The 22309-nt window shown below is 39.2% G+C and overlaps 1 protein-coding gene and 1 long non-coding RNA gene across 5 annotated transcripts in view; one reads left to right on the top strand and one right to left on the bottom strand.

Moving 5' to 3' along the window:
- Positions 1-1423: 1423 nt before the first annotated feature.
- Positions 1424-22309, bottom strand: part of raskol (Ras GTPase-activating protein raskol) — a 159561-nt gene continuing 138675 nt past the window's right edge. For 2 of the 4 annotated variants that reach the window (XM_088274259.1, XM_088274260.1), the window contains exons 6-17: positions 19643-19788; positions 18575-18781; positions 17371-17579; positions 16639-16847; positions 15053-15165; positions 13147-13313; positions 10735-10881; positions 9779-9897; positions 7401-9110; positions 6735-6888; positions 6124-6260; positions 1426-5571 (exon numbers count right to left, since the gene is read on the bottom strand). In XM_088274259.1, the coding sequence (XP_088130385.1) occupies positions 4647-5571; positions 6124-6260; positions 6735-6888; positions 7401-9110; positions 9779-9897; positions 10735-10881; positions 13147-13313; positions 15053-15165; positions 16639-16847; positions 17371-17579; positions 18575-18781; positions 19643-19788 (4243 nt within the window). In that variant the 3' untranslated portion in view covers positions 1426-4646. Of the gene's footprint in view, positions 5572-6123; positions 6261-6734; positions 6889-7400; positions 9111-9778; positions 9898-10734; positions 10882-13146; positions 13314-15052; positions 15166-16638; positions 16848-17370; positions 17580-18574; positions 18782-19642; positions 19789-22309 lie in introns of all 4 variants that reach the window. The other 2 variants (XM_088274257.1, XM_088274258.1) reach the window with 2 other exon arrangements.
- Positions 20008-22010, top strand: LOC148300824 (uncharacterized). Its single transcript, XR_015838881.1, has 2 exons — positions 20008-20144; positions 20235-22010. It is a non-coding gene; the product is annotated as an uncharacterized LOC148300824 (long non-coding RNA).

Raw genomic sequence — 22309 nt, forward strand, 5'->3', positions numbered from 1 at the left:
AATTGGCGAATGTTCCATGTGTGTTAAAAGTCCTGTAAATACTTAGACTTCTATATTCTTCTTCATCCATATTGAGATGTCAAAAATGCATTTGTTTTTACCACTTGAGTATTATATTGTTGCGACTGGATGCTTCCGCATACCGGAAAGGTTTTCGATACATTTGTCTTCTTCTTCTTCTTTTTGTAGATCCTAAGGATCTGTTTATGCCTCCGCTTGTAGCTCTTGGGATGTTGAATCCCAGCTGTCTTTCCACCTTTTTGGAGGTCTGCCTGGGGGTCTGCGTCCTTCAGGGATTCCTTGAAGGGCGATACGTGGAAGTCTGTCATCTGACATTCTGTTTAAATGATCATTCCAGTATCGCCTTCGTTGTCGTCCCCACCTCACGATATCCTCCGTCTTAAACATGCTCCGGATGTCGGTATTTCTTACTCGGTCTCGCAATGTGTTTCCGGTTATGGATCGGAGAGTCTTCATCTCCGAGGTTCCAAGTCGAGATTTTGTGAAGTAACTATATGACGGATTGTTGCGCCATCAGTTAAGAAATTTGTCAAGTATTTGTTTAGCTTATTCCTTTTAAGCGTAAGTTGAGACACTTTAAAAATTGACAGCTCATCCGAAGGGTGAATAATCGAGTGTCTGATATATTAAACAATATTAACATTGAAAGATAATAAAAGTAAATCCACAGCAAAATCAGTACACCGTAGAACGGGGCTACTTGAACTTTGATGTGTTACTTGAGCCCAGTACAAAACAAAAATTGATCTGTATTTGGTCTACACAGTAATGAACGTATCGACATGATTCATTGTTTCCATGACAGGTGACACTTATTGTCACGATACATTCTTTATTGTAGACCAAATACAGATTTAAATCTCTTTTTTGTACTGGGCTCAAGTAACACATCAAAGTTCAAGTATACCCATACCATGCCCCATACGGTATACAATTTTGTTTCACCTTTCTTATAATTTTCACTTCTTAGTTCTTCTTGGTGTAGGCCTTGTGGCCTGTTTATAAAAGGGATTAGTCTCCTGCGATGCCGATTTCCAGCTATCAATCCATCTCTTTGATGGTCTGTCTTAGGGTTGGCCGTGCAGTACGATGTGGGGAATTCTGGATGGTTCCATTCTCCTCACATGCGCATACCATTGTCTTCTTCGTTGCCTTCCCCACCTAACGACATCTTCCATCTCGCATATTTCCCTAATTCTGGCATTTCGTTCGATTCTATTTCGAAGACTCTTGCCTGATGTTTCTCTTAGAGTCTTCATTTCTGACACTCTAAGCGCGTTTTTTGTGACTATAAAAAAATTGCTTTGCAAGAGAAGGTCTGTCAGGAAGCCTAGATATTTCTGTATCAGATCTGGAAATGCGGTTGGAATCTTTCATTATAAAATAAAGGTCAAAATTGATAACACATATTAATAAAACACTGTTGATTTTATTACAAATATTTATTTTTAAATTGATATATTTGAGTTTTAATACAATAAAACAAAAAATGTACACCAGAATACAAATAAAACAACAAAAAATACACAAAACATTATAATTACACATTATAATAAAAATATTTTTTTTTTTAACATTAATTATTTATTAATTTAATAATAATATTTAATTACAGATAACGCATAAATTTGGTTTCATGTTATTTCGCTACTTGAAAAATAATATTCAAATGTTTCGTAACAAGTGAACATTCTCAGATCCCCGTATTCTATTATTTGTACGTTTACTGATATTCTCCATGAAAAATTATACAAAATTGTAATATAACTAAGTGGTTTGGATATTAGCTTAACGTAGTACAAAATATCTACAACAGATGTCACTACATTATCAAAATGAAAAATATACCAAATCAAATTCTCGCAGACGTTTTTATAAAGAATCATATTTTGAAAACTTAAGATAGTAAATACAAGTCAAATTAATTCTACAAACGTTAATTTTTTATAAAATGGCAAAAAATATAAAGAAAATAATACAATTTTTTATATTTTAATTTCTTATATACTATTAATTTTACATTTAAAAAATAATAACTGGTGACACGATTTTCGACTCTTTGGTATAAATATATATATTTTAAGCACTTACATATATGCATTTTGCAAATCAAATATATGTTATAAAAGTCTGTTAGTTCAAAATTGAATAAACCATAACATTAAGAAAATGTACCATACTTTATATTAGATAATCCGTAAAATAATCAACATGATGACATGTAATTGATAAAAAAATAACAAAATTGAAAAAAAATACAATTTTTTATTAAAAAATTACTTTTTTATCGTAATTTTGCTTTTAATTATTGAATTTCTCATTAACATATTGTTTGCGGGAAACACTTAAAAGCGTCTTTTACATACTGTTGGTAGAGAGCGGGAGACGCTTATAAGCGTTCTATTTGCTTACTTTTGATAGGGCGCAAGGCCCCAAAAACATTGTACAGATGGGAATTGGGTTAGCGGTTACATGTGATTAGTATATGACCCTAATTAGTATACTAATTAGGGTAGGGGTTGATGAAAAAACTGCCCGACAACAATGTATTAGGGATTATAATTTTGTATTTTTAATATTATGGTAATTTTTTAATTAACAAATTTCACTTAATCGAGTTCTTTAAATTTTCTGTCAAAATAAAAATTAACATACATTAAAATATATATATAATAAAACCCTTATCCGCACCCCAATGGTGCATAGGGCACTGCGTCATATAAACGCAGTGTTATCTTGATCGTTTACACATGAAGGAAAGGTGATCAGCCCTCCGCTTCAGGTACCAGTCCAGGGTAATATTGAATAAATATTACAGTGAAAAAATCACTCATATTTACTTTACCCCCCCTGGGAATCGAACCCGGGACCTCCAGAACGGTAGCCGAGCGTGCTGACCATTACACTATGGAGACGGACATACATTACCACTGTCAAATTTGTGAATATTAAATACATAATCAATCAATAAAATAAATCTCAACAAAAAAAAATCTTTAAAATAAAATTATTTAAAATAGCAATCGCTTTTTGATTTGAGAAAAAAAAATGGCAAATGCATTTTTTCCGACACAATTTTTTTCTGTGACAATTTTTAAACTTTTAATAAATGAGGTCATATTTTCTAAGTATAATATCTAAAACTATAATATTTTTAATACTGTTTTTTTCTTTATTATCTTTTTAACGGTAATTTTAAATTTATAATTTTAGCTTTTTAATTTGAAAATAAATACATAAAATAAATAAGATGTGCCTTTTTTGTTATGGTCACAAGATGAAAGTCTAAATTTATGAATCAATCGTCTAGAAAAATTCATTGAACAAAAAAATTAAAGTGGACTTATTCGAAATATTTCTTATGTATGTATATTTATTAAATCTGTAAATTTTTATAAAAATATTACTTATAGCAACCACGGACATTTTGTATATTTGCTAAACATTTGGAGGCCCTTTTGATATCTGTAATTCTAGTAAAGAAAGACGAAATAATATGTCCAAAATTTAAAAAAAAAACATTGGACAGTCAAATGATTCAATGTGATAAAATGGATTTTTGTAAACTAGAATCAATTTTTTTTTAAGTTGCACCGTTTTAATTTATTTAAAAATATGTCAGAAATTGATAATCTTTTTAGGTGATAAGTCCGTGAATGCATTATTCTACTGTGATGATTCAATATGATGAAGGGACTTTCAAACAGAATTTAAAATTTACATAAAAATATGTACATTTTTTTATTATTTGAGTGTTATAATGAGTTCTCCAAACATTATGGATCAGTCATCTGATTGTAACTGAGACTTAAAATGAAAAAAATTGTAGACTTTTTAGAATGGTTTTTATTTTAAATGCCGTTAATGGTCAGTGGCCACATCTGCAGCTTTTTGTAGTGTATGACCACATAAGCAATTTGTATTTAATGGGTAAATCAACAAATTTTGATGATAAAAGGCCACGTGGGCAATTTGTATCAAATCGTGACATCTACAAATTTTGGCACCAAATGGCCACGTTGACAATCTGTATTCAATGGCCATATCGCTCACTCCTTTCAAGAACGTATTAAATAATAAAAAAATGTCAAATTTCAGTTGTTCATGTTTTCGGAATGCCCAGAAAATGTACTATAACCCAGCAAAAGCGGCATATTTTTAACTTAATATTTACCCGCTACAGGGCAGAAAGTATTGTTTTTGCATATTTTGAAGAAAATGTATTGTTTAATAATTTTTTTAAATATACAAAATATTTTTCAAATGGAGAAAAAACCTTCAGGTTTTACCTAAAAAGATCTGCTGCACAGTAAAAAGTTCAATAAGTGGCTTGATATTTATTTTTAATACATTGTATTATATTTTTAAATTTTAAAAACATTCTCCTGAAAAATTTAGTTTTTTTATTTATGACGTTCTTGAAAGGAGTGAGCGATATTGGCAAATTTTGGTAGTGAATTGCCATATCAACAAATTTCAATAGCATTAGCTTCTGTGTGATCTAACAATGGTCACAAACAGGCAATTTGTATTCAATGACCATATCGGGGACTCTTGTAGTCAGGTCATATAAGCAACTCATTATAATCGACGGTCAAGGCCTCCGCCTCGACCCCTGGACAATGTTATGGGTTGGCGTAGTACACCGCGGGCTGCGTGGCCACCACGGCCTGGTGGCCCTCCGCCGGCACGAGCGGCCGCTCCGCCTGGATGAACTGCTGCGTCATCTCGATGCCGGGCCCCCTGTAGCTCCGCGAGCTCAGCGGATCGCTGTTGCGATTGATGTCGTTCTGAGAGTAGCGATAGTCGTCGCTCTGCGCATTGGTAGTGTTGATCTGCTGGCGCGTATCTGAGGAGTCGTCTCTTATCAAATATAGCTGCCGGTTGGAAGAGGAGCGTTCGATGTTGCGGAGATTGTTCAAGTGGACGTTGTCATTTTTGTCGTGGTAGAACTGGTGCGATTTGTCGCTGGCGAATATCTGGTGTTGCGGAGACGTTTTTTCGTTGAAGATCTGATCGGAGACTTTGTCTGTGTTATACACAGGATGGTGTTTGATGGGTTCGTCACGGTAGAACTGTCGGCTCGGGGATTTTTCAATGCCCTGTCGTGGCGGGCTATCATCAACCTTTTGGTAACTATTAAAGCGATCTCCGAGCTCCGGTTTGTTCTTATCTTCGATTTTGACCGGATCTTTTGATTCTGCAGCTATCTGATAGGTCCCATAGTTAGCGGCAGGTGGTTCGCGGTAAGGCGGTATCTTGGGTTCCTGTGACCGCTGCGTGACGGGATTATCGTAGAGCGGTCGCAGGTCCGCCTGCAGGTTGTTGAGCAGCGTCTCGCTGTGGCCGATGATGCTGTAGCCCGTGGCGAGGAGCGGCGGGGTGGCGATGTCGGGCTGCAGGTGGTGCAGCGCGGAGAGCAGCCTGGCGTTTGCGGCGCCGAGGGCGGCCAGCCTCTGGCCCTGGCGCTCGATGACCCGCTGCTTGCGGTTGAGGGCGGCCGCCATGGCGCGCTGCTCGTGGCGCAGCTCCTCTTCTACTCCCAGCAGTCTGGAATAACAGGTAACGTTGACATTGTTGTATTTTTGCCACTCATGATGATGTTGATTCAGACTCGTGATAGTATAAGTGTGGAGGTCCCCACCAAAAAGTTACATTTCCAATATTTCACACAAAAATCTTTTAAATGCAAATCTGTTTTGTTTACAGTATTCTGTCGAAATTTTAGTTGCGACAAAATGAAATGTAACATTTTGGTGAGGACCTCTACAAGTAATATGACAGTAATTTCGAGTAGGTTGGCAGTCTGATAGTTTTTTATTTATTTTTTATTTAAGTTTTACTTGGTAGGTACCATCATTTATAAACCACTAAAAATAGTAGTATAAATAGATCTATTTACCAAGTAAAACTTAAATTAAAAATGGAAATATTTTACCACAAAGTGACTGCCGAATCAATTGATGAAATTTTTAATTTTTGATTCTGATATTTTGATGGAATGTATCATCTTTTTTACTACTGCTACATCAATAATGGTAATGACATTTTGTTATTGTTATTTTTCTCTGAATTTTTTCATGAATATGAAATCCTCCTCACCTGGATATGATTCCCTTCATCTTGGAGTCGGCCAGGTCGGTGCCGCGGCCGCTGGGCTCCTCCACCAGCTCCACAGACTCCAGCTTCTGGCGGAGCATGTCCACCGACGACTTGAGGCGCTCTATTTCACGCTCGTACTGCAAACAGGAAAACAAACACCGTTGGCCACTTGATGCTTTTGAGCTTCTGAAAGATGCATGTGTCTAGTGTCTAGACGCACCAACGAGTCCATTCGCCAGGAACTACAAATGGATGGTTTGACTTTGGCCAATGTCTGTCAAATGAAAAATATCGTCTTCTCCACCTAATCATACAAGGAAAGATTGAGGGGCGAAGAACTCAAGGACGCCGAAGGACATCATGGCTGAAAAACCTACGACAATGGTTTGGCAGAAGCACCAAATCTCTGTTCCGAGCTGCAGTATCACAATTGAAGATAGCCATGATGATCGCCGATCTTTGTTACAAGTGGCACAGAAAGAAGAAGAAGAAAGTTCGGTTGGTCAGCTAGATCCAATTCCAACGGTACACAGATATCTCCACAACCCCGACTAGCACGGCAGACAATTCTGAAATGGCAATGATGGACTGATTGCAGGATTAGTCCTTACTTGGTGTATGGTGCGGTGGTTCTTGGGCACCCGGCGCCTGCCGGCCGTGTGGTAGCTGCCGTCCTCCTGCTCGCTCGAGGACTCCCCGCCGCCCTCCAGGCTGAGCCGACGCACGGCCAGCTCCGCTACTTCCTCCCGGGTCTCTTCGTTCACCCTGCAACACCGCCAAGTGGCCCATCAGTCCACGGTACAAGGGACAACACAGCAAGATATATATCCGAGGGGTGAGTAGCAATAGTAACTCACATTATAAGCACATACACACCTTCTAAAGGTGGGGGCTGACCTCCGCATTTGGTCGTAACGTAACATTCGCGGCGAGCATCCATGTTACGAGCGTAACATGTTACGTTACGACCAAATAACTCCGGGCAGTCCCCACCATAATACTTCCTATTATCCTCCTTAACCTGTTAACCGGGCGGGACGCATAAATACGTCAAACGTAAACAATATCGGGTACGGGAAGGACATATGAATACGTTCTTGTAATATATGTTTTACATATAATAAATAATAATAATAAAACCCTTATCCGCACCCCAATGGTGCATAGGGCACTGCGTCATATAAACGCAGTGTTATCTTGATCGTTTACACATGAAGGAAAGGTGATCAGCCCTCCGCTTCAGGTACTGATTAAAAAATGGTGGAAAAAAGACTAACCTTGTACTGGAAAGGTTAGTTTTGGAAGAGAAGTTTCTCTCGAGGGGGTAGCCATTCTCCGTCACCCGCAACGCCGCATAGTCCACGTTGTTCTTGAAATTACTCTTGGCTCCGTCGGCCTGAAGCTCGCTCCTGACGCTGCTGCCCGTCCCATCGTACTTCTCCAGCACCTTGGGCAGGTTGGAGTTGCTGAAGTGGTCCAGGTTATTCCGGTCGTAGAGCGCCTTCTGGCTGCGGGATATCTGCAGGCGGTACATCTCTTTATTGGTCTCTTCCACATTCGAATCCGGGCGTTGGGTTTCCACATATCTCGAATCGTTCCGGGCGTAATTAGGGTAACCGGATTCGGAAGCATTCTGTCCGAAATGCGTTACGTTGTTTTTATTCGCAATCAGGTTTGATTGGTTGTAGGATGATAGCGGATTGGTTCGCGGTAGACGCGAGTTTGCGGTGCGTCGTAACGGCGGGACGGGTTCAACGTCCATTTTGTTGTCTGCATTCGATAGTTCGGAACCGTTGCTCCTTGATTTTCCTACCAGCCTTCTGTGGGCTTGCGGTTCTGCATTTGACTTGGAGTGCCTCAGGAAGTCTTGGTAAGCTGTGCTGGTCTGCTTGTCCGAGTTCCGGGCGGTGCGTCTCTGCTTGGAGTGAGCGTACCTCTCGCGGTACGCTTTGTTTTTGCCGTCAGAGTTGGTTTCTACGTTGTCCGTGGTGTCATCTTCTTCGACAGAAGAACTGGATGTAGTAGAGACGCTACGTTTCGGAGGCTGTCTTTGAATGTTACCGTTATCCTCCCTTTGGAATGGTTCATCCGTCCTATTTTGTATGTGGTAGACGGGATTAGTGAAGGTAAGAGGGTTGCCAGCGCCAGGTTTTGGCGAATCAGCTCCTGTATCACGGGTGAAATTCTGAATGCCAAACTTTTGTTTCTCGTACTCGAATCGTTGCTGGTTGTTTTTTCCGTAAGTGTTCCTCCTATTGTCCAGGATTATCTGTCCGGGGCGCCTGGCGTGGCGGGCGGGGCTGCCCTCGCAGTACCCGGCGGCGCCCGGCTGTGCGGCGTACAGCTCGACGGGGCTGGAGCTCTGGCTGTAGGTGGCGAAGCTCTGGTAGCCAGAGCTCGCGACATTGGACAGAGCGCTGATGGAGACGTTTGACCCGTTGTTGAGATGGTTGGCGTTGGTGATGACGTTGACATGTTGGGGGACGATGTCGTGATTAGTGATTCGTCGATTGACAAGGTTTTCGTCGTTGCGCTCATGGTCTTGATCGTCAGCGTATCTCAGTAGATCTGAGAGTTCTTCGAGGTTTTTTGGGACGTTTCCATTCTCTCTGTTGTAGAAGTCTCTTGACCCGCCGTTCTGGTCAGCGAAGACTGCTCTAGCAGTGCTGCGGTTGCTGGCGACGCTTCTCTGCGAAGAGTGGGGGTTGGGCGCGAGGCTTGGCGAGGAGGCGTTCTTGGTGTCGAAGCCGACTTGCACCAGCTTCAGGTTGACGCAGTGCTCCCGGTTGTTGTACTGGGAGTTGTAGTTGTAGTTGTTGCGCGGCAGCGTGGCAGACTTGTGGGAGAGGAGCGAGGACGGCGCCGTGTCGGGCTGGCTGGAGCCGCTGGAGCTGGCCGTGCCCAACTGAACAGGGCTGCGCGCCATGAGCGGGGAGCTGTGCACCAGAGTGTTGTCGGCTGACGGACTGTATGTCGGATCGTTGAATCTAGAATAAAGCGAAACAATATATTAATCATTCCATCTCGGTGATATGTATGTATTTACTATACTTTAAATCTAATACTGAGAATATCGATATAAAAAATAAGAGATACGGGCTCGCAATTATTATATTCCTCCATAATACAATTACATATTACGTAAAAGTATTGTAATATATATAAAGTTATTCATTTGCAGCGACGGAAATAAATAATTTGTAAAAAAATCGGGGATACACAAGCGTTTCTCAGTGTGTGCGTGCGTGCGTGCGTGCTGTGCTTTATTTGATACTGTTTCCCCCGATCTTCTTTAAGTTGGACGCGAGTCATCTTTCGGGGTGGGTGTGCCGCTACGCCAGCGATAGCGATTTATAGTTAGTTGCGATGTATTTTTTTTCTCGTATTCAGATACTTATAATAGGTAACATTACAAAATTGATACATTTAAATTTCAACTATGGTCAATAAAAGCAACATTTAGGAATATACACATTTTTCCAGTTTTTAAATCATTTTTATATATGGTGTACAAAATACGTATCGCCGTTGAACGCGAAAGGTTAAATATAGAAGAAGAAAGATCCGTGAATGCCTAGAATTCCCCCATATTGCCACCAACTAGTACCTGAATATGTTGTCAAGTATGGAAGTGGGAGAGTGAAGAGCTCAGTACCTGAATATGTTGTCGTGTACAGAAGAGGGAGAGTGAAGAGTGAGGTCCCCCTGGGACCCCGTCTGCTCCCGCAGTTCCTCCGTCAGCTGCTCCAAGATGCTCGGCAGCGGATCCAGCTCCTGGAATCAAACAGCAGATCCTTATTCCGAACACAAGTGAAGTGGTAACCTGACTTTTGAATCAGAAAGCTACGCTACTGAAATTTCTAAAAATTGTATATGACAACACAAAACATTTTTTCAGAATAAACTTCAAAAGTGACATCTATGCCTGAAATTAGTAAGTTAGCAGAGACTTTTGCTAATGTACGTGAGATTTTTTTCAAATTATTAACGTGTTAATAATAAATAGTTAATAAAAAAATTTAATTATATTACCGACAAACGTAAACAATAAATAACCCTCCGTAGTGTAATGGTCGGCATGCTCGGCTACCGTTCTGGAGGTCGCGGGTTCGATTCTCAAGGGGGGTCAAATAAACATGAGTGATTTTTTCACTGTAATATTTATTCAATATTACCCTGGACTGGTTGGTACCTGAAGCGGAGGGTTGATCACCTTTCCTTCATGTGTAAACGATCAAGATAACACTGCGTTTATATGACGCAGTGCCCTGTGCACCATCGGGGTGCGGACAAGGGTTTTAATAAAAAATAAATAGTAGGTCCCTCTCCAAGCACAAGAGCTGAGTCTCTTCATAGGAGAGAACTGCGTTATTAATTTTAAGATTGTTAAGTAGAAATAAATGTCTAGAAAATTAATTAAAACTATAAAAAAAACTTTTTTAACCATATTAAATAAAAAATTAAATAATTATATTGAAAATGCCATAGATTTTGACACGTATAAAGTAATCACTTAAAATAGTCAATGACAAGTTGACAGTTGTGAAAATACCCAGACTTCTAAGACCCGGAATACGCAAACAAAGATTATGAAGAATAAAAAATGTTTACCTGTTGAGCGGGCGCAGACAGTCGGGGTATGCAGTCGGCCAAGAGCACGTGCAGGGAGGCCAGCTGCTTGCCGAGGTCCAGGAAGCCCGCCGGACACCCGCTGCCCCACTCCTCCTGCAGGGCGCCCTTCATTCCGGGCGGAAGGCTCTGGAACAGGGGAATAGCCACGATGAACGAACCCTCTCATCAACCTAGCTCATCTGCGATCCCGTCAAGAGACAAGATGACTTCTTCCCTTGACGTCTGGTCGCACCCAAATTGTGCTTAGGGCACCAGGCCTGTCCAAACTCAAAACACAGTAAGGGACATTTTTTTGTAGTATGTTTTTTTTGCAAAAAAAAACGTACTACGAAAAAAATGTCCCATACTATGTTTTACGTTATGTTATGTGGAGAGCCGACCACACCCAATTCGAACGGTGTTAATTTGATAGTATTTTTTTACAACATTTTGAGTGTGTCCAAATACTTGTTCACAAAATCTGGATTTTTTCGTATTTAAAAAGAGAAATATTTCTGCTTTTATTATTTACGTTAAGATATTTAACTCTTATCCGCACCCATTAGTGCATAGGGCGCTGCATCGTAGTGATGCAGTGCTATCTTGATCGTAAATTACATGACGAAAAGGTATTTTGTCCGCCTCCGTAGTGTAATGGTCAGCACGCTTGGCTACCGTTCTGAAGGTTGGGGGGTCATAAATATTGGGTTGATGCAAAAGTTTTGACCGTTTTTTACATATATTTTTTTAATTTTTTTTTCTTGTGTATTATTTATTTGATAAATCATATAATTTCCATCAGTTCTTATAACCTTCTCCCATCTTTCTATCAACTTATTTATACCAGTAGTATAAAATTCCGTGGATTTTAATGCGAAAAATGAAGTAAGGGATGTTTTTACCTGCTGTATTGAATAATTTTTTTCATCATTTAAATTTTTTTGCAGTGATCGGAATAAATAAAAATCAGAAAGAACAAGATCTGGAAAATACAGTGGATGCTAGATAACATCCCAATTCAACTCATTTAGCTTGTGTTGGGTCATCATAGCCACATGTGGTCGCGCGTTGTCGTGATGAAACACTGACCCTTTTCTGTTTACCAATTCTGGTCTATCCTTTTGAAGGACCATGTTCAATTTGGATAATTGCTGACAATATCGTTCTGCTGTACTTGTCTTATCGTGTTCCAAGAGTTCAAAATACACAATACCCTTATTATTCCACCAAACACAAAGTATAACTTTTTTTATGGATTTCGGCCTTCGAAGTTGTTAATGGGGCTTGTCCAGGTATAGTCCAATGTCTTTTTCTTGTCACGTTGTTGTACACGACCCATTTCTCAACTCCCGTCACCAAACGATGCAAAAAAAGGTTCATGTTTTTGTCTCGCACTCAAAGCAACGCGCATTGAAACACAATCCAATAAATTGGCAGCCGACAATTGATGAGGTATCCAACGTCGTACCGCGAAACCATTTCCATACGCTTCAAATGTCTTAATGCGATTGTTTGGTTGACTCCCATCATTGACACTATCTCCCTGATGGTTAGACGTGGATTGGTGTCAATTATGACTTTTAATTCGTCGTCATCAGACTTCAATGGCCGCCCGGTACGTGGTTTATCAATGAGTGAAAAATCTCCAGATCGGAATTTTGCAAACCATCTTCGTACCTGTCGAACTTTGATGACATCTGCTCCATACACTTCACAAATGTTTTTGGTTGCCACACTCGCGGTATTGTCTTTACGGAATTCATAACGTAAACAATGACGTAAATGCACTTTATCGAACGACATTTTGAAAAAATACAAGGGGTTATTACTGTACTCTGGCCAGGCCAAAACTGAATAGAAAGTAGAGGGAAAGCATCCTTTATACAATGGAATCATAAAAAAAGAAGATACTATTCATAATTTATGAAAAAAAAAATTTTTACCTGGGATCATAAAAAACGGTCATTACTTTTGCATCAACCCAATATAAGCGTTTTTTTCACTGTAATATTTATTCAATATTACCCTGGACTGGTACCTGAAGCGGAGGGCTGATCACCTTCCCTTCATGAGTTAACGATCAAGTTAACACTGTGTTTATATGATGCAGTGCCCTATGCATCATTGGGGTGCGGATAAGGGTTTGATATGATTGATATGATAAGGTTAATAGCCTTGCACTTCTTGTACCAGTCCAGGGTAATATAAAATAAATATACGAATGAAAATCGCCCATATTTATTTTGACCCCTTTGGGAATCGAACTAGGGACCTCCAGCACGTTAGCCAAACGCGCCGAAAAAGTTTTAAACATTAAAAATTGTGATTTAAATAAATGTATACAATAAAAAAATATAAAATAATAATAATAATAATAAAAAGTACAGATATTAGAGTGAGGTTGGCACTTACGGAGATCTCCTGCAGGAAGGACCTCATGTTGGGCGCCTCCTCCTCCAGGAAGTCGTTGAGGAACTCCATGTAGGCCTCCTTGCCCTGGAAGCGGGTGAAGTTGGCCAGCGTCTGCAGCGTCTTGGCCACCAGCGTCAGGTTCCTGCCGGCCTTCTCGTCGGGGTATTCTGGAACCGAGAGATGATTTATCTAAACCTCTATTCGAATAACTGCGCAGAGCCAATAAAAGAAAGTATAATTTATATTTGAGGCATTAACTTTGTGATTTTCCATTTAATATAATATAATATAATTAAAATATACAGTATCCAACAGATTTAACCTTTTAACCGCGTTCACTTTGTTCCTGAGAGACGCCCATGCGCGGCAGTATTTCGCCGTTTTTTAAATGATTACTTTTATCATGTATTTAGTTAAGAAACTATTTAATTTCCTAAGCAAAAACGTTCAATGGGATTCATTGTGCCTTTTTGGCACTCTATAATACACTCGTGTCACATTATTCTTGAAAGATATCCTAATATAAGCAAATAAGATTGTAACATAAATAAATCAAAGCACCCATCGTGTGTCACTCTTACCCACTGGCCATGCGTGTGTCACTCTTACCCACTGGCGATAGGGCATGATTATGGTGCTGACTAATTACCGACCGCAAGAAAAATGAGAGATCTGTTCTTTTATTTATCCTTGTGATGTTACAAATTATTAGTCAGATATTTCAACAGATGTCATAAGGCCAAGGATTGACTATTATTTTATACAAAGTTCCACATCATGAAAAAATCCCTCCAAGTTGAACTGAGGTTCGAAACTTGGAGTAAAGTAAAAACACAAACGGTTATGTCAGCCGCGTATGGGGAATGTTTTGTGAAAACACATACGGTTATGCGAGCCGCGTGGGTCCGGTTAAACGAAACTTTTTGTTGTTGTATTTCCGTAAAAAGATTTGTAAAATCTTTTGTTATTAGTTATATCACAAATTAATATTTAATATGATCTAATTTGGGCTCAATCAAAGATCTTACTCTTCTTGGCATCTATTATATGTATAAGGTTTTGGCACGTGGATGCCATTTTTTCGTCTCGAAACCATACTTGAATTATTAAAAAAGTATGGCAAAAACGTTCAAGTATCCTCAAGTAAAATCATTCAAAAAAATGTTTAAGTAAAATCATTAGTATGGCATGTATCACTCAATTTTGGGTAAACACCAACATTATTGGCGAAACCGCCAATATTTTTTTTTTTTAAATATGGAGAAAATGAGCTTTTCCACCGTAGTGCAATCAATTTTGGAGAGCTGATTCTTACATATCGCCAATAGATTATCAATTAATCCAAATTCTTGACCAGCTCAACACAGTTCATTGTTTTTGTGTGAAAAATTTCATCATTTTTTTCGATTTGTGGCAGGGGGTTAAATCCTGCTGAAATATTCCATTACCATTTAACCTTAGTTTTTGTATCTCTGGTAGTATCTTTTCCAGTAGAATTGGGTGATACTTCTCGCTATTCATCATCTCAGTTACTGAAAGAAGCAGCCCCGGTCCATAATACGAGGAACACCTCCAAAACATTTTTTTAAAGGGTGTTGAAAATACAAGTAAAATATAAGTTTTGTGACAATAAATCTGTTCAATACTGTATAATGTCTACCAGTTTCAGAAGCGGTTACCTTCGAAACTCAAGTTCGGTATCTCAAAGACATTATTTACGCAAGCTAATATTGATATTTTGAATACTATTGTTATAAATCAGTGTAATGCAATAGGACAAATGCATCACAATTAGCGCTCTTGTTGAACGATGCAAATCCACGCTCCCGTAAAGGACCTCTGGGAGGCCAAAGGTTAATACTAGATGCCTCTGACCAAATAATTTAGGAGGATGGTATAAACTTACCGTGCGTGATGCCGAAGAGACTGGGAGAGAGGATGGCCGGACACAGGAAGCGCAGGAATACGGACGCACTGATGAGGTGATCCGCCAGCTCCACGCGTTCCATCGAGCGTAACCTGGAAAATGACAAACAGCATTGTTATCAACTATTTATGTATACTAATAAAAGAGTTCTGCTCAATAAAAAAGCTTATTTTCAAAACTGCCGACGAATTGTCAGCAGTGGTCGGGAACCTGATGCCTTGTAAAAGAGGCAAGCTTGATGGCGGCTCTCGGGAGGCATTCGGAGTACATGGCCAAGCCAACTGAATCGCCTTTTCTTGACGACAGTTGTGACCAAGATTTGCTGCGTCCTACGCCATATCTCTTCATTCCTCACAAAGTCAAACCACCGCACGCCTGAAATTCTCCGCAGACACCTATTCTCATAGCTTAGTACACGGCTGCTCTGGGCCCTTGTAAGGTGCCATGTTTCACAGCCGTATAAGAGAACAGGTGCAATGCAGGCATTGTATAGGCGGCATTTGGTCTTCGCCGAGTATAAAATATATGCGGGACATACAGACCGATATTCCCATATACAAGTTTTTATTATTACTATTTTTTTTAATATTATTTCTTAAGGTAGCTTATATTACATATTATAAACTATTTTATACACTCAATTTACTACATCTACATATATATATTTACATTTCCTTACAGTACACAAAACACTTATTTTTAAATTCTTTCAGACTCTTTTCACTCTTCATACATTCTTATACATTAAACAATTTTTAAACCCTTATACATTTAACAATTTTGTGACTCTGTTTTTTTTCATAAATTCTTCTTATTGAAGCGGTCTTATTTTATCCTTTTTTCTAGTGTGATCATCGGTGACAAGATATGTGTTAGAGTGAGGCCTTAGTTATTTTCTTTAATGGTCAGGTGTGTGTATTCACAAGGGATGGAAAAGTGGATAAGGATATTGAGAGGAGAGTGAATGCAGGGAATAGAATAAATGGTGCTTTGAACAGAGTGATTGCAAATAAGAATATGTCCATGGAAGCCAAGCTAGCGGTTCACAACGGCGTGCTGGTACTGACACTAATGTATGGAAGCGAAACATGGAACTGGCGAAGGAAGGATGAAAGCAGAGTGAACGCTTTTGAAATGCGCTCCCTCAGACGAATGTGTGGAAAATCATTGTATGACAGAATTAAAAACGAAGATATAAGAAAGGAATGTAAGGCTGAACAAGGAATAATTGAAAAGATTAGGAAGAGTTCTTTACGGTGGTATGGACAGGTGAAGCGAATGGATAGCGAGAGAATGACTAAGAAAATTATGTAGCGAATGTGAGAGGGAAAACAGGACGAGGACGACCGAAAAAGACTTGGCTCGATCAGATCAATCAGAACCTAAAATCTAGCGGTGTCAAAAGTCTGCGTAATCGGAGGGCATGTATGACTAGATGCATGGATGTGAAGGAGGCGAGGAGTGTATGTCAGGACAGAAGAGTGTGGCGTTCCATCCTCTCTGCCTACCCCTGCAGAGAAACGGCGTGATGGTAGTTGTAGAAGTAGTAGTTAGGTGTGACTCACTTCTCCCGGAAGGCGTGGAAGCAGAGGCGCAGGTCGGGCGGGAAGCGCGGCGCGCTGGCCATGACGGCGCGCCAGGCGCGCGCCACGGCCCCGCGCAAGCGCGCGCGCTGGCGGCGCAGGGACGCGCCTGCGCCCGCCCCGCGCCCGGGGTCCACCTCCCACACGCACCCTCCGCTCATGGCGCCGCTCACGCACTCCCACAGCGTCTCCTGCACGGGGACAAAGAGAGACATGTTATGGAGTTGTCATTTGTAAAAAAAAAAAAATAATACAAAAGTTTTTTAATTTCAATTCATTTTCTAAACATTTCTACTGACAATCTTATATTAAAAATGCAGTTCTCTCCAGTAAAGAGACTGAGCTCTTGTGCTTGGAGAGGGACTTACACTTGTGAATATGCTTGTTGGTAATACTTAAATTAATTTTTATTAAAAAAAATATTAAACATGTGTTTTTTTTTTCTTTCTTCGATTAAATAATACTTACATGTTACCTTTAAAAATTCTACGGTAGCTGAGCGTGCTGACGATTATATTATGGAGGTGGACAGAATTTTATAATCAGTAAACAATAGTAATATTATCTTGTCCATTATATAAATAAAAATATAAGAAATAGCAAAGGGTTTTGTTTATTTAATATTACTTTTTAATGTTTGATAATTTGGTCAAGCCTGTTCAATGTATAAATTCATTTACAAGTTGTAGGAAAGACATCATCGGTCCCCCTTACCTGCAGGTATGTCTCCCCGAGCATCTTCATGTAGGCCTCGGTGGCCTTGGTGGCCAGCGAGTTGGCCCGGAAGGCCAGCGCGGCGTGCGGCGCCCGGCGCACCTCCAGCGCGGCCGCCGCGGCCAGCAGGCGCGCCGCCGCGGCCGCCCCGCCGGCACAGCGCACCGTGCCCACCAGCGCTCCCGCCACCTCCTCCTTGCTCTTCACCCCTGGGAACAGACAAACACATCAGTCAAGAACATATTATCAATAACCTTCTCCTTATTCTTGACTCCTGGTAACAGTCAACCACATCAGTCAGTAAAATAATATCATATCGCTCACTCTTTTCAAGAATGTCTAATATCAAAAAACTTGATTTTACAGGAGGACGTTTTTTAAGTTTAAAAATATAATAAAAATAAATATCAAGCCACTTATTGAACTTACTGCGCAACAGATCTTTTTAGGTAAAACCTGAAGGTTTTTTCTCCATTTGAAAAATATTTAGTATTTAAAAAAAAATAATTAAACAATACCTTTTCTTCAAAATGCAAAAACAACACTTTTTGCCCTGTTGCGAGTAAATACATTTTAAGTAAAAAATATGCCGCTTTTGCTGGGATATAGTATATTTTCTGGGCATTCCGAAAACATGCACAACTGAAAATTGTTGATTTTTTATTTATGACGTTCTTGAAAGAAGTGAGCGATATATCTTATTCAATTATGAAAGTTTTTTTTCTTCTTTCTTTACTTTAAATTCTTTTGCATTACATGACATAAATTAAAATACAAAACAATATTAATGAAATATATATATATAAATACAAAAAAATATCCCACAAAGGCATGGCCTGTGTGTGGGTATACAATATAATTTAGGTCATAGTAAAGGGTATATGATTTTAATAATAAGTTTTTGTATAATAAGTATAATTCCAACTTTGTGCAATACGACACTAGAAAGTTAATAAGAAGGTTTTATGAATACAATAAAATTTATTATAAAGAGATTTTCAAATCTATTGTATCGGTATGGGATACATATCGCATAATATTTTTGATCATTGACGTTGTTGAAAGGGGTGAGCGATATGTTACCGTACAAAAAAATTATTTCAATGAAGAATTAAAATAAATGGAAATTAAAAAAAACACTCCGCTAGTTTGACATGCCCGGGGTAGATGGTTTGGTATAAGAGTATGTTCGGAGTAAGCTCACCTATGACGGGCTCGAGGTACTCGACGAGCTGCCCGTAGCTGGCTCGCAGGCAGGCCAGCAAGGCGGCGTAGCGCGCGCAGGGCAGCACCTCCAGGCTCTGGTAGCGGCACTTGGCGCGCAGCGTGGCGCCCTCGCCGCCCTCCAGCGGGTGCCAGCGCTCGCTTTGCTGCCGCGCGCACAGCTCCGCCACCGAGATCTTCACCGACCCTGCAAGGTGACGCATCACTCCGTTCAAATCCCAAACCGACATGGTCTCGTTACAATATTTAAAAAAATCATTTTGACTGCTAATTTGACACTGGAAGTAAAATGAAAATATACAAAACGTGTGTTGAGGCAAGAGCAGATACTTCCAGAACAAAATCTCGACTTCGAACCTCCGAGATGAAGACTGTCTGATCCATAACCGGAAACACATCGCGAGAGCGAGTAAGAATATATACATATAAATATATATGTATATATATATATATATATATATATATATATATATATATATATATATATATATATATTATATAAACATATTTATTACTTACATTATTAGGTACTTTTCAAATTTATTTGCATGTTTAGCCTCGTAATGCCGTTTAATGTTACTTTTATAATATGCTTTTTCAAGATAGAAACAGAATCATTGCATATCAGGCATGTTGGCTTTGTTTTGAATTCCACGAAAAAATAGTTTATAGTCCGTCTGTCTTAAAAACTTCTCAGTTCTTCTGTTACACTTCTTTTCTTTAGTCCAACGTCTTTACTACTTGATGCCATTATGGGTCTTGAAATTGTCATGATGGTGAAATACTCCCATATATGGGATGTGATACGAACAACGCACGATGGAATGTTCTTTTGGTGGTTTTGTGTATACTAAAGGAAAAAAATGTGATTTGCTCCGCGGGCCGCAAGTAGACACCCGGCGGGCCTCATGCGGCCCGCGGGCCGCGGGTTAGCCACCCTTACTCTACAGGATGAACATAAATGTGTATTGTGGCGAGGCCATAAGATCTGAATCCGGAGCAGGGACTTAATATGAAAGTGAATCCAATCAGGTGACGGTGGTCTTACCGACGAGGAATCTCTTGTCCCTCTTCCGGGGCTTCCGGTCCGGCTCTCTGTAGACATCCACAGTGATGAGGCTGACGTGCGGCAGGCCCGTGAACTCAAACACCTCGCCCCAGAAGCACAGGTCGGTCTTCAGCTTGCTGGACGTTCTGAAACCCAAATCGAAATTTAAATTAAAGTTTACAACATTTTGAGTGTGTCTAAATACTTGTTCACAAAATCTGGATTATCTCCAATTACAGGAGTTATTTTCATATTATTTTTTGACATCTCATTAAAGATGAAGAAGAATATGGAAGTCTGGGCATTTACAGGGCTGACGACAGACTTCCATATTCTTCTTCATCTTTGATGAGATGTCAAAAAATAATATTAACCGTTTGATTGCCGATCGTCGATTTTCGTCGATTCGTGTTTTAACGAAGATTGCCGATCGTCGATTTCCGTCGATTGCGTCAGTCGTGCTCTGATTCGCGCGTACGTAGGGTGTGGTGCTGCGGCGTTGGTAAATATTATTCTAATATTATCTTAATAGTTGTAAGATCGTAGTAAACCGTTTAAATTTCAGATTCATTTATTATTTTTTTTATTTTAGTTAATTTAAAAAACATAATGTCGAGCGCGTCCTCTGAAATGTCTGATAGCGGGAGCGACGATTTCCACTCCTCTAATTCAAGTTCGAGTAAGAGTAGCTCTGGTGAGAGTGATGTCATATCCGTGTTTCCCAACCGCAGGATGCGAATTTCCAGTAATTCTTCTGATCGTGACCAAGAAATGGAGAGTAACACCAGAAATTACTCATTTACAAATGTACCTCCCGGAACCAATTTTTCTACCGAAAATTCTCATTTTTTCGAAACGCCTGGACTTCGGGATCCTCCTCCGCGTGATTCCAAACCTATATCATATTTTGATTTATTTTTTAATGTCATTCTGTTAACAACGATAAAAAATGAAACCAACAAATATGCCCAACAATTTCTTGAAAACTCTTCTGACACTTTACGAAACAAATCACGTGCAAAGGCTTGGAAACCGGTGTCTGTATTGGAATTGAAGGCTTTCATAGCGGTCATACTTGAAATGGGTATTACACGACGACCGTCAATTGTTTCCTACTGGAGTACAGATTCGAGGGGCATACCATGGTTCAAACAAATGTTCTCAAGAAACCGATTTCAGATAATTTTGAAATTTTTTCATCTAATTGATAATTCCACCTTGGCTCCATCCAATCATCCAGACTACGACCCCTGTGCAAAATTCAATATGATAGTTGTCCATGCCAATGAAGTTTTCCGACGCCATTATATCCCTAATCGCCAGCTCTCTATTGATGAGTCATTGGTAGGGACTCATTGCCACTCAAAAATCAAACAATATCTCCCCAACAAAAAACACCACAGATGGGGAATAAAGTTTTGGATGTTATGCGACTCCATAACCCATTATTGCTTGGCATTTTTTTGTTACCGAGGAGCAAAATTAGAGCAAGACAAGGATGATACAAAAAAATTTGGCCTTGGCCATGTTGTAGTAATGAATCTGTTAAAAATTGGTAACTACCTGGACAAAGGTTATCATATTTTTGTTGACAATTTTTTTACAAGCATTCAACTGGCTAAGACTTTATTGGAAAGAATTACGTATATTACAGGAACCATCCGTCGAAACAGGAAATATATACCACGTGAGGCACAAGTGTCTCAAGTTGGAAAACCTAATTATTATAAAAGTGACGACATTCTTCTCTGTTCATATCGAGATAAAAAAACCAAAAAACACCCGGTCATCCTAATTTCTACAAATAGTAATACGAGTGGCGTCACAGTGAAAAAATATAGGGGTTCATACGAAACGCAAACAGAAAAACCACAGATGATTCATGAGTACAATAAATACATGGGCGGAATAGATGAGTCTGATAAAATGTTGTATGTATATTTAGATGAAAGAAGAACATTGAAATATTGGAAAAAGGTAACATTTAACATTTTTGGAAGAATGGTTTTAAACGCATATATAATATATTCAATCAATAATGAAGGCAAAAAAATTTCAAGACACGAGTTCACATCAAAAATAATTGAATCGATTGAAAGGGAATGGTTACCTACAAAAAAAAAAGCTGAAATTTCTTCAACAATTTTATTCCATAAATCCAAACTGCAGAAGCTTCCAGGAAAGAATTTACGTCGCTGTGTGGTCTGTAGTAATAAAGATGGTGCTGGGCTGCGTAGATCAACGACTATTTGTGCTTATTGTAAGAAGGGTGTCCACACGGCGTGTGCAGGAAAGCACAGTTGTTGATTTTCTTTTGTTTTTCATTTTTGTCTTTCTTTTTTTCTAAATAAAATACTGTATTCATTTATACAAGCGTTTTATTTCAAATATTTCGACATTCTTTAATAAAACACCGAAAAAATCATCAAAATTCATGAAAATTCAAAGAATTTATGGGGTTTTAAAAAAATATATAGTTTCATAAAAAATGATGTTTTTTTGGTGGCATTTTACAAGAAACTGTATGCATTTTTGGCACTCAAACGGTTAAATTTAAGTGTTTTTAAATTAAATTTTACTCAGTAAATACCACTTTTTTTTAAAATACATATATCGCTCACTCCTTTCAAGAACGCTATAAATCAAAAAACTTTATTTTTCAGGAGA

Source organism: Brachycentrus maculatus, unplaced genomic scaffold (assembly GCF_059751285.1).
Source record: "Brachycentrus maculatus isolate JH-2025_06_01 unplaced genomic scaffold, ASM5975128v1 h1tg000653l, whole genome shotgun sequence".
NCBI lineage: Eukaryota > Metazoa > Arthropoda > Insecta > Trichoptera > Brachycentridae > Brachycentrus > Brachycentrus maculatus.